This window comes from Rattus rattus, chromosome 7 (assembly GCF_011064425.1).
Source record: "Rattus rattus isolate New Zealand chromosome 7, Rrattus_CSIRO_v1, whole genome shotgun sequence".
Classification (NCBI taxonomy): domain Eukaryota; kingdom Metazoa; phylum Chordata; class Mammalia; order Rodentia; family Muridae; genus Rattus; species Rattus rattus.
In genome coordinates this window covers 53,934,051-53,947,126 of record NC_046160.1, presented here as the reverse complement: position 1 = coordinate 53,947,126, position 13,076 = coordinate 53,934,051, and the positions used below count along the sequence as shown (strand labels likewise).

The following is a 13,076-nucleotide window of genomic DNA, read 5'->3' as shown; positions in this document are numbered from 1 at the left end:
TGGGAGGTGAGCCTTCTGGCTTCAGTGCTGGGAGCTGAACTCTAGGAACTAGGACTTCCCTAGAAAATCACTAAGCACTGTAACTGCTGAGTGATTGTCCCTGCCCCTTTCCTATTTTCTACTATAGTTCTGTATCACCCTATAGAATTACAGGTAGGGACTGGAGAGTAACTAAAAAGAAATCCCTTCTGATCACTTTGTACAGAATTCCCACCATCCACTCTTTGGTCCTCTGTTTGTAGGTGAAAGTAGGTAGTCCTGCCAGCTTGGAAGTCCTGAGCTGAGACCTGACAGCATCTCACTTAGAGTGGAGAACATCGCCAACACAGGGAGCACGGCAGTTGTTTCTCAGTGTCTAATCTTTCTGGGGTCTAAACAAATGTAGCTAGACTACTGGACAGGCAGCTAGAGGCAGCTCATTTTTTTCTTTCTGCCCCAGACTGCTGGACTCAGAAGGCCTAAGATAGGGGAGTGTCTCATCTCAGAATAGGCATTCAGGTCTTCACACTTAGCTTCTCTCATCTGCATTTTGTCTTACATGTGGTTCAATCACAAGCAAATACAAACATAACCCGTTCTCAGCAAGAAAACAGGTAAGTGATGGTTACAGATTCCTGCTACACAAATCAGCCAGTATTCAGCGCCAGGGACAAAGCCCTGACCAATGCTCACAACCCCTGCAGAAGCTGATTTACTACGTCCTTAGCATTCTTTAAATCACCACTCCTGATTCCCAGCCTCCACACTTCCTCCCAGGCTTCTCTAGACTTTGCCCAAACTGCTTGCTCTAAAATGCAAGCCTCCTCTCCCCTGTTTCTCTGGAGAATATTTCCAATAGGATTCTAGTACAACATTCACTTATAGAACGGTCTAGGTCTCTTGATGGGCTTATACAACTAAGGTCAAATTCTCCAAAATTAAAATTTTATTTTTTTAACATGTGGGCTAATTGTGGACCTCCTTCTTTCTAATAATACTAGCCCCCCGGAAAACCGTTTAGCTTTGTCATTTTCTTCCATGGACCAAGTTTCTGCTCATAAGAATTAAGATCCATAATAGATTGCAAAGAGCAACTGCCTACTCTGTGCTGGGAGATGTGGGGTTGTCATTAAGAAAAACTCAAGAATTAGTCCTTTGGCTTTATCTGAACATTGTAGCTTTGAACAGGCCCATCCCCGCTCATCCGACCGCCATCTTTGGGTTATACCTGTCTAGAAAGAATAGCCTGTGGCCTCTTCCTGGTCAAGTCATACACTCCGGCCCTTCTGGGCTTCATTTGTTTGAAACAGGATTCCAGGATATCTGTTTTTTTCACCTTCTTACGTGCTTTTGAATCTGTTTCTCCTGCCCATGTGTGGGAAGGAGAATTCATTGTTTCCTGAGTTGTTTCCCAGATCCCAACTTCCTGGACCCTGGGAATTATATTACAGCAAAGGACCTCTGCAGATGCAATGAGGGAGATTTATCTGGCCCCATTGTAAACATAAGGGTCTTTATGAATGAAAGAGATAGAAGGATTCAAATGTGTTGTTGGAGGGGTGGAGAAAGGGGTGGGGATTAAGGATGCTGTACTCCTGCCTTTGAAAAGGAAGGGAGGAAACCATGAGCTAATGGCCTCTAAAGCTATAAAATATTAAGAAGGTGGCCAGTTCTGTAGGCCTTTAAGACAGGAGAACAGGTCTGGAAGCGCCCTGAATTTTGTGCAGTGAAGTCACCATGAAGTTCTGCTCCACAGATAAGAGTTTGCATCATTTATTTAAAGCAACCGAGGAGTGGTTCCCATTACAGGAGCAATGATAAACTACTGTATTACCACTATCTTCAAAACGCCAACCTCATTTCATCTTGTTTCAATTATCTCAGGCTTAGGCTTATGTTTATAATAAAATTAAAATGTTATCATATCCCTTGTCATTTGGATATAGTTTTCTTTGAAGGGTTGGAACAAATTCAGTTCCTTTCTTTTCTCTGTTCAAGATTTACATTTTGTTTTGTTTGACAAGGCAAATGTCCTTTACTTGCTACGTTGAGCAGGCTGACCCTGGGACCATTTGTAGTTACAGTTTTATACTGTTCCTCTTCTAATCACGGTCTAATTATTTTACTTCACTTGTCAGCTCAGGCATTCACATTCCACATTTGGTTTTCCTTCCACTATCTCTCCATTCATGAGGACACTGTGGACCTACCTGCTTGTCACTTGAGTTCACAGTGAGTGGGTTTGAATGCCATGATCACTTGCAACTCTCTCTAGGTTTCCCTAACACTACTGGGGAGTACCATGGGATGTAACAAGGCCTTGTTTTCTATCTTGGAAGACTCCCAGGGACACGTCCTGTTTTTCTCTATGAAGACAGGCTTCTTCCGGATATGCTGCACCCTATCACACATATGACAGGCTTTGTTTTCGTCAGTGATGAGTCAGTGACTGTGAGGCTAAGCAGCACTTGTGATGTTCGAGAAGCAGTTTTAACTATGTTGACTGAGGGTGGCTTCTGCGTCTCCACAATCATCCTCCAACGGGAGTGGCCCCCGTAGAAAGAGCACATGGGGTTCCTACCACTTCCACCTACCCCATGCCATACGGCACTGTCAGCTTCCTAATCCTGACTCTGAGCTTCTGTCCTTCAGGGCCCTGGCACAGACCCTGCAGAAGATCTCCAGAGTGAGCTTTGCAGAGGTTCTCACCAGCTCATGCAGAGACCTGATTAACTTCTGCACTGTGTCGATTTCTTGAAAAGTTCTCTGATCTTGCTTTTCAAACTATTTTGCTCCCTGAGGGTCAGGAATGCAAAGGGTCTGTGGAATGAATAAAATCCTCTCAAATAATTTCTTTAGCATTGAAAACTTATTTTGGTGACCTTAGCTGACCTTTTAGAGTAGGACTTTAACAATGAAGAATCATCTACTTAGTGTGGGGGAAATATGGCAGAAATCACAATTCCTGTGAGACAGGAGCCAACCTTCCTTAGCTAGGGGAAATCAGAGTTGGTGCCTGAGTTAAACTAGGGACTTGGTTCGCCCCATCCTTTCTACACCTCTGTCCTCAACCCTAGATAAGTCCCTGACCACTGAAACATAACAGGTTTGAAGCTACCTGAAAAAAATAACTTTCTTCTAGGTCAGTGATTCTCAACCTTCTTAATGCCATGACCCCTTCAGACAGTTCCTCACCAACGTGACCCCAACCATAAAATTATACTCATTGCTGCTTCCCAACTGTAACTTTGCTATGATTATTAATCATAATATACATATCTGTTTTCTGATAGTCCGAGGTGACCCCACCACCACTGCTTTAGAGTGATCTGATTTTTTTAATCAGAAGAAATCAAGAGATTGAACTTTCTTTGACATTGATTTCAGCAAAAGGAAAAAACGACCTGGCTGTCCTGGAACTCACTCTGTAGACTAGGCTGACTTTGAGTTCAGAGACTTGCCTGCCTCTGCCACTCAGGGGCTGGGACTGAAGGCCTGTGTCACCATGCCCAGCTAAGAAAATAAGAAAGTGATGAATTCCTTAATAAGAAACTTAAAGTAAATACTTTGATTTACTCACATGCTCTATTTTTATCTGTATGCGTAAGATATTTATGATAAAATCATGTACTTTTTTCCAGTATGTTAGTTACTATATACTCACAAATAACATTCAAATGGAAAAAAAACTTCTGATAGAATCTATCTTAAAAACTTTTTAGTTGGTGAATCAGATGGAAAATTCTTCAAGTAAATTTTAGAATGAGGTGAGTATTTCATTATTTTCTTCAGGGAAATAAAATAAACATTTGGTAGCTCATTGCTTGATTTTGGCATAACATAAACAGAATACAAAGAACTTCCATACAGTTTCAGAAGGCAAACTGTGGTGGTTTGGATGAGAATAACCTCTACAAGCTCACATATGTGAATGTTTAATTCCTGGTTGGTGGATGTTTAGGAAGGATTAGGAGACATGGCCTTGTTGAAAGACGTGTGTCATTGAGGATGACCTTTGGAGTTTCAAAAGGCCACACCAGGCCCAGTCTCTCTCCACTCATTGAATCTAAAATATACACTTTCAGTCACAGTTATGCCTTCTTGCTGCCCCCGATGCTTCCCGCTGTGATAACCACAGACTCTGAGACCCTCGGAAACTATAAGCAAGTCCCAATTACATGCACCTCTTAAAAAAATTAAGGTGCCCTCATTGTGGTATCTTTTTACATATAGACCAGTGACTAAGTTACAAACTGATGGGAACCATTTAAAAAAACCAGACAAACAAGGATCATATCACATATATACACATACGTACATACACATACGTGTGTGTGTGTGTGTGTGTGTGTGTGTGTGTGTGTGTGTGTGTATCAGAAGGAAAAGGTTGCTTTCCTCTTGATCCTATAATGAGAAGGTCTACAGCAATGTGGGCAGGAGACCCATGCCCACACCATTAACAATTGTGATTCAATCAATAATTTGTTCAGTGCCCTCCCAGGTTCCCTTCCATCTTTTACCATTGGGTCTCAGTATGTGCATTTTACTGAGGCTGGTCCTAAACTTCTGGATTTAATGGATCCACCAGTGTCAGCCTCCTATGTAGCTAGGACTCTGTACAAATGTGAGCCACTATGGTTGGCCTATTCAGTCTAGAAATCATATTTTGGTAGCCACACTTTTATATCTAACTGATAGCTACATTTCCCATAGAAATTATAATCATTTGGGAAAGTATGTTTGATTTTTATGTGCTTCTTTGACTATTGGCCACAAGCCATGAAGAAGGGCTTTCTAGACACAGCATTTTCCCCTAGAGCGTCACCACTGTACCTGGGTTGGTGTAGAGCTGGCTCTCCACCGTTTTGCCAATGCACTGAAGCTTGATCGCCTGCAGGGAATCGTCCACATGCATGATGGTCGGCAGGCTGCCCAGGGTGTCCTGTACCAAGTTGGCCACTTCCCGGACATCAAAGAGCTTCAATAGTTCTGAATACACAGCTGGGAAGGAGCTCAGGAACACAGCCTTAAAAGAAAGAAGAAATACAAATGAATTACTGAGCCCATGGAAAACAAGATGTAAAATGTCACCAAGTTTTTATGCGTCCTGAGGGCGGACTCTTTGGGCAGGCTGGACAAACAGCCTTTCTACAGGGCTACAACCACAGCCCTGAATATTTTCAAATATAGTTTATTGTGATTTCTTTCTCTTTCTAAATGAAAGCTTCATGATTGTCCTTCAAAAAAAGTAACCATGCATTTGCTTGACTATTCTTAAAATGAGTAACGTGGTATTCCCGCCTAAAGACTATATTTATGTAAACTTTGGTGTACTCGACAAAGAACTGAATCACATAAATGGAATAAAATAAATAAAAGCAAAAAAATCAACAAATCTATCTTTCTGCACACAAAAAGTTAAATTATCTTCCTCAGGTATTCCTTAACACATTCCTGGGTTCTTTATTATACTTCTTTTCTTGAAAAAAGTATCTTGGTGTCCCTGAAATGTAAGGTACCTTTAGAATATGACCACTAAAATGCATAAAGCAAGAAATACTTTATGAGGAGGGCAGAAAGCCAGGTGCCCTGGGACAAGCTAAGAGTTATTATTGAAAATAAAAATAAAGGTACAATTTGGTTTTGACCTTCCCATGCCCTGAGACGAATAGAGAAAAATAATTACATGGAACTTGCAGCAAGGTCTTGGCCTTTACCCTTTTTGCCCTTCAACTTCTTTTCCAGGAAATTCTGGGGCAGGAGTCAGTACATGAAATGGGAAATGGCAACACAGCTGAGCTGGTTCTGTATCCTGCCCGCCTGGGAGGGCTACCCAGGAAAGCATTACTGACAGTTGGGCTTCGGCTAAGAGGAAGAAAGGAATCTTCCTACCAGGCCTAAGATGAGCTGACCCACTGGGTAGCAATGCCTTGCCCCACTGATGACAGACCCACTGGGAAGCCCTTGCCCCACTGATGAGCAGACCCATTGGGTAGCAATCCCTCAGCCCACTTGGTAGAGTACTAAGAAGGTCCCTTTGCTTCCAGGAATCAGGTTCTGTGCTGGGTTGTAACTCACATGGGAAAGACTCCTACAAAGTCAAGCCAGCAACCTAAGTTTCTGCTTTTAACACGGTTTAGAAACTTAGGCCAGTGTGATCCTTGGCTCTGGGTATGGTAGATGCAATTCTAAGATGACTGACTGACCATGACCTTTGTCCCTGGTACCTTTGCCATTATATTATGTTACATTGCCAAAGGGGTTTTGTAGAAAAAAATGAAAGATGATACTTAGCTGATTCGTAAATATGGAGACTATAAGGTGGGTCTAATCTAAACACAAAACACTAGTCTTTCAGGTTGGTTTTATTTTTTCTTTTCATTTAATTTCACGAGTCTTAGAGAGACACAGACAAAACATAGCATATGGCTGCTGGATTTGAGGCAACCATATGTAAAAAATATTCAGAGTGGCCACGAGACGACAGACAACCTCCAAGCCCCCAGCCTCTACAGACAGCCTGCAGGGAGAGGCCTTTGACCCCACAATTTCTACCAATAGCCTGAAAGGTTCTGTTCTTATTCAGAGGCTTCAGGTAAGAAATCAAGGTTCTGATTTAGATTCTGGGAAACTCTTAGGAAAGAACTCAACTAAGCCTGAGTAGACGCTTGATTTACAAAACTGCAACTCAATAAATAAAGCTATTTAAGGTCATCAAGCTAAGGTATGTTAGCATCAGTAGAAAACCAACAAGCTGCATTAACCGAATTTTTGCCCTCCTACTTTTTTTAAGAGCAGTGTAGGATCAATCCTCAGAGAACCTGGAAGGAAGGAATGTATCATTAACCCTATGACCAAAATTTTGGCAGGCAATGCTCTTTTTTTTTTTTTTTTTTAATTAAAGCAAACCAATATCTCATAATCTTACATTAACTCTGGCTTTGCATAAAACTAAACTGACCACATAAACATATATAAATAAACTGTATAGAGTGACGAATGACTTTAGTGGTGTTATTAGCATATTCAGGAAATTTATATACTTAAAAAAGTAACAAAGTTGTTTCTAAAGGTTGACTGTGGAACAGTACTCTGAAAACCAAGAATAATGAAAGCCAGAATGATAATAGAAGCATCAAGGCTGCTATACCCTGCAGGATCAGAGCAATTGAAGGTACCTTAGAGAATTCTGGGACTCACAGGTGATATGGTGAAGGTACAGAACTATTTCTATAGTTTTAGAAGAGGAAGAAAAATGTCTTGGATTTCTAAGAAGTGATGTAAAACAGGGGTAGGAGTAGGGAGGAAGTGTGGGATGTAGAACAGTCAGAGGGTGGACCGGGAGGGTAATAAAATCTGGAGTGGATAGATAGATAGATAGATAGATAGATAGATAGATAGATAGATAGATAGATAGATAGTTACTCTTAAGGACAGAAAGCGATTTTTCATGTGCAAAGTAGGCAGATGTGGTCTCTGTGATTAACAACAGTTAATAGAGATGTTTCATGGTGAAACCTTAATCACGAAGTAGTAAATTCTGAGACCTCTAAGGAATATGTGGTGAGCCTACTGGATTATCCGTCTCAACTGCAGCAAGTCAGCTCTGGCAAGGTGAAAGCTTGAGGCCTCTGGCAAGCTCCCTGGTTAACTACACAGTGTAAACTGGCATTTAAAAGAGCCTGTCGTATGCTGGCCTGGGTGGAAGATAAGTCCATGTCTGTAAGGAAGAGAATAACAAGACTGTGTAAACAGTCAGGAAAAGCACAGTGCTGTAACTAGAGGACTGTGGAGCTCTGGTGCTGGAACACTATATGGTAGGCCTGTCACATGCCTCAATGACTCCAGATGACATCAACACTCTTAAGACCCAGTTTGCTTTAATCTTCATATTAAAGCTCCAGTTCTCAAAGATTTTACATTTCCAGAGGGTGGTGGGAGGCCGCTTCTGTATCTGACAGCTTTTAACCAAACCATCAAAATTAAAAATATACAAGAAGGATTAAGAAAAGATAGAGAAACATACTAAGAATTGTCTCTGGGAAGGTATAAAAGGCAATGCTATTTTGAATGTAGATGGATCAAAAACTTAAAAAAAAAAAAAGCTAAAAGTAAATTTAAAAAAAAGAAAAAGAAAAAGAAAGTCAGAGCCAGGCATGCTAGTTCATATCTGCCATCCCAGCCGTGAGAGGTAGTGGCAGGACTAGGTTAAATGATACCCTGTCTCAAAATAGAATGGCCAACAACATATTGGTGCAGGTATGTATTCCAAGCACACATGCATAGACAGACAAACTCATGTGAATGGACTCCCAGTAATAGAATCTAGCAGCATTGACTCAGCATAACCTTAGATCAGTTCCGGGAAATGGAAATCAATAAAATAAGACAATGTGAATTTAGCAGAGTCCAAGAGAATGATTCTCAAGTTGAAAAAAGCAATGAGGCTGGGGAAAGAACCAGGATCTCCATCTCCAAGATAAGGGTTACAATGTCTAGCCATGCGAACGTGTTCTAGGAAACACAAACATGCCTGACGCAAACGGCCTTTTGTCTAGCACGTGATCTGGGGAATGGAGTTGCCTACATTAGGCCAGTACATAGAGCCCAGGGATCTTCAAAGTCTAATCGTGACGACGGTCAAGTTCCAGGGAAGAGGCAGCGAGGCTACTCAATCAAGCTGGCGTGTAAACCAAAACAAACCGCAGTCAGGGCTTTCTTCTATTCAGCAGAGATGGGCACGCGTTACCTGTGACTGAGATAACGCTCCAGTCCCTTTGCTCTCTTGTGAGAGGAAGAAGCGGACGGACATGAGGAGCTCCTGGATGCAGCAGCGGAATTCCTCTTCATTCTGCCCTCCAGTGGCCAGGGAAAACAGCCTTCGGGATTGAACTATATACTTAAAAATGTATTCTTGTGCCTTGAAACAAGAGTGTTAGAAAGTTAGCTTCAAAGGGACTTGGAGAGTATTTATGTAACAATGACATAGCATAAAAAAATATTACGGAACGGTGTTAGACTTTTAAATAATTCATCCCAAAACTGAGGCAGCCTGAGATGTTTGAGTGATATATACTTAAAGGGGAAAAGCCATTCTTCTTTGATGCCAAAGAAGCAAACCATGTTAAAAATTCTTTATAATTCTGAAGTTGGAAACACTGAATATTTTTGATCTTCAAATACTTTTCGTTTTAATTTGGCTGAGGAAGAAATGAATATTTTCAAAAGTGATTTGCCACTTAGCATTTTACTTCCAAGCAGACCAAGTGAATAAAATGATAATGAAAGAAAGTGCCTGTTTTATAATCTTCATGTATGTGTTATCTATTTACCTGCTGGTACCACATAGGATAGTCTTTATATGAATCAGGAGACTGTTAGGGCTAGGAAATCCCTTGACAAACTTATATATGTATATTTATTTCTGTGGCAGTACAGGAGATGAACCCAGGGCCTCATGCTTGCTAGGCAAACGCATACTACTGAACTATATCCCTTGCCCCAAATCTTCATTCTTTCTTCTCTCTCTCTCTCTCTCTCTCTCTCTCTCTCTCTCTCTCTCTCTTTTTTTTCTTCTTCCGGAGCTGGGGACCAACCCAGGGCCTTGCACTTGCTCCACTGAGCTAATCCCCAACCCCCAAATCTTCATTCTTTACTTAAGAGGATTACACAAGAGCATTGAGAGTTGGAGTCCATCCTGGGTTACATAATGAGACCCTCTCTCAGACAGAGATAGGGAGATGGAAGGGGTTGGAAAGGATTTGGGAGTTGGGAAAACTATTCTTCAACATGTTCTGAAGACCATATTACTATCACTGTGGCTCAATATATTGGGTCCAGAGATATGGGAGTTACTAAACCATGAAACCTAATAAAGCCTGAGGTTCCTTCATTGTGATCCCTGTTAGTGACCCTATTATCACTTAAAACGTAAGCTAAAGTGTTCTCAATAGGGTGTGAAATAGTCAGAAATTGTCAAGTTTAAGTAACTGTTCATTCCAGTCTCTTCTCATGCTCCCACCTCTCCTGCCCATCCTGGACATCATCTCTGCAGGATTTAATTCTAAGCAGGTTCCTGTGGACAGGCCTGGCAAAGTCCCTTTCAAGTTTCATCAGCCCTGGAGCAGTCATAAACTGATTAAGATTCTTGAATTGGAATGTCAGTAATGTATCACCACCGATTACTGTCTGTGCAGAAGAACCAATTAGTCTCCAATCATCACGTAATAGCTTTGTGAGACTCTCATCTGTTTTCAACGGGCGTGTTATTACCTTCAACACTTCCTGGATATGCTCCTGGCGCTCTGCTTCCGTTATCCTGTCCACGTACCACTTGAGCACTTTGATGAGATCTCTAAAACACAGGAAGCAATGCGCAGATTGCAGAATGGCTAATTCTCAATTAAATGGCAATGAACTCAACAGACACGCCTATCAGGAAGACTGGCCTTTCTCTGTAACGTCTCACACCCTCCTGTCAGGCCAGCATCACTACTTGCCTTGAAACAAGATAAAAACATACTGCTGCCCACTGAGATTGCCCTCAGTCTCTAGGTATCCTGCTGACCCTAGAATTAGGGCTGTCATGAGCAATCTTGGACAACTGTTCGCCAGCATCCTTTCCTTCCCAATCTTGTGAAGACTGCAAGGTATTTGCTATTTAGCTGTAGGTAAAAGATGGGGGAGGCATGAAGACAAACTGTTCCATTCCAAGCCACATTCCTGCATTTATCAGGCCAACTTTCTCACCATGAGAAGACCAAGGCTTACCATCAAAGAGTGCTCTTGAAAAGCTTTTCCAGAGGAGAAAGTTGCTTTCTTGTTGCTGGTTTATTTTTATTTTATTTTATTTTATTTTATTTTATTTTATTTTATTTTTATTACAGATTTATGAAACAAAACAAAAGCTAAACAACAACCCACAAGTTTTAGTATTACAATCTCACTGACATAAATGCTGGCTCATTTCTAGTTCAAGTAGTAGTTTCTCTTTTTTTAAAGATGGAAAGAAAAAGACCAGGAGAAAGACAGAAAGAGAGAAAGAGAGAAAGAGAGAAAGAAAGGAAGAAAGGAAGAAAGGAAGAAAACGGAAGGAAGGAAGGAAGGAAGGAAGGAAGGAAGGAAGGAAGGAAGGAAGGAAGGAAGATCGTGTTTAGAGTTTAGTGTCAGCTTGCTGGTCTTCATTTAGATAATCCAATTCCACGGCTTAGGGACGAAGTCTTCCCATAAGAACACAATGTATAGAGCCTGACATGCAGCTGCCTTGGGGCGATTATTAGTGTGGCTTTCTGGAGCCCAGCAGAGCTGAAGTAGGACATTACTCATTGTCCTTTGCACTTCTATAACCTGCACTGTTAGAAAAGAGGCAGCTACTATTAACAGTAGACTTCAATGGGTAATCAATGGGTAAGTGGCTTGAGGCCAGGCACTAGATCTGTGTGTCAGAGCACGGAACAAGGCACCTGGTGATAAGTAGGGCCTCTGTCAATACTAATGAGTGAATAAGTGACTTGCGACAGGGATGAAGGCAAGGGCTGCTTTCTATTCATAGTCATATAAGGAATGCAGTAAAAACAGGACTCCTGACAGCAAAAAACGACAAGGACCTGACATCTTAGACCAGAGCACACCAGGAGAAAGGGGGGTGAGAAGAAAGGTACCAGGCTCCAGGATCAGACTTCAGGAAGCTCCTTCCACCTCTTTCCTTTTAATCAAAATAAGATATCACCACTGAGCAGGGGTGTGTGCAGAGGAGAGGCAGGGTTTGGTGACTGAGCTTCACATCTGCCTGTGTTCCCTTACAACAGTGTCTTCCTATGCAGCTGCTTAAGTTATAGCACAAGTGTGATTCCTAAGGTAATTACAAGATAAAGGGCCTTACCTGTACGCAAGTGCCCCAGCAAAGTGACTCTCAATGTAAGTGTCCATGACAGGCTTAAAATGATGGAACTTGCTATCTTGTAGCAAATTTATTATGTGGACCTAAGGAGAAAATTGAGTGTTATAGACACCAGTGCCAATTTTTTCTTTCTCTGTTCAAAATAAGTAAATAAACTCTTTCCTCAAGTGACCATTTCTGAAACCAGTCAGGATCAGGAGAGGCACACTTATCTGTAATATTATTAAGAAAATGTAAACTTACCAAAGAATCAAACACTTTAGACCCATATTTTTGGGAATTTTCATCTAATATTCCGAACAAGGTATCCAGTGTGTCTTGGAGAAACTATGGGTTAAAGAAGTAAAGGCAAGTGAGTGAGACCCAGAATGCCCTCCTCCCACAGTCGAGAGTTTCCAAGCGGTAACGAAACTGTGTATACCTTTACTATCTCTGAGCCATCGATTTCTTTTAACTTAGAGAGACAGCCTGTGATCTTGTCTGGGTGGGTTCTCCATTTCAAAAGATCAAGCATATCACCTTTTCAAACAGAAAAGGAAGATTAATTGCTTTTCATAGAGAACAGCCCCTCTCATGAACGGTGCTCTACTGGTAAAAGCTGATTTCCTACATGAGTGCTTACCCCATCCCCTTACCAGGCCTAGCCTCTCAGCTTTAGGATGGCACTTACTTAAAAGTAGTTTAATTATCTCCTCTACTCCCCCAGAGTTCCTGCTCATTGCTTAGTTCTCCAACTAGATGGTGTTGTCCAGGAAGGCTCTCCATCCCTTCCACATGCTCCTACCTCACAGAAGCACTTGTCTTTTGCCTAAAGCTTTCTATGCCCAAAGTTGACTGTAAAATCCAAAGACAGTAGAGATGAACATGACCCAGTTGTATCCCCAGTATTAAGAACAGTATAAGGAGCCAACAGATATCTGCTGTAACCTTTTCTGCCACCTTCTAGTAAGACTGGAGTTTCTGGAGAGGTAGGAACGTGCTTGATTCATGCTTAGACACTTGAACACAAACAGTCTATCAACAGACTCTACCTGGCAACAAAGGCGTTCTTGATTGTTTAAGGTAACACAAATCGTAGGAACACACATTGTCAATGCACTTTCCACCCAATGTACCAACAGACCATCTAGTGAATCTTTGGAGGGAAGAGTGCCTGTTTCTGGCTTCCCAGCACAACTGATGAACATGCACATAGCCC

At 41.6% G+C, this 13,076-nt stretch overlaps 1 protein-coding gene across 1 annotated transcript in view; it reads right to left on the bottom strand.

Moving 5' to 3' along the window:
- Window positions 1-13,076, bottom strand: part of Dock4 (dedicator of cytokinesis 4) — a 387,862-nt gene that overhangs the window by 99,844 nt on the left and 274,942 nt on the right. Inside the window, exons 18-23 of the mRNA XM_032907671.1 lie at window positions 12,300-12,397; window positions 12,122-12,205; window positions 11,861-11,961; window positions 10,252-10,333; window positions 8,729-8,899; window positions 4,813-5,005 (exon numbers count right to left, since the gene is read on the bottom strand). Of these exons, the coding sequence (XP_032763562.1) occupies window positions 4,813-5,005; window positions 8,729-8,899; window positions 10,252-10,333; window positions 11,861-11,961; window positions 12,122-12,205; window positions 12,300-12,397 (729 nt within the window). The remainder of the gene's footprint in view (window positions 1-4,812; window positions 5,006-8,728; window positions 8,900-10,251; window positions 10,334-11,860; window positions 11,962-12,121; window positions 12,206-12,299; window positions 12,398-13,076) is intronic.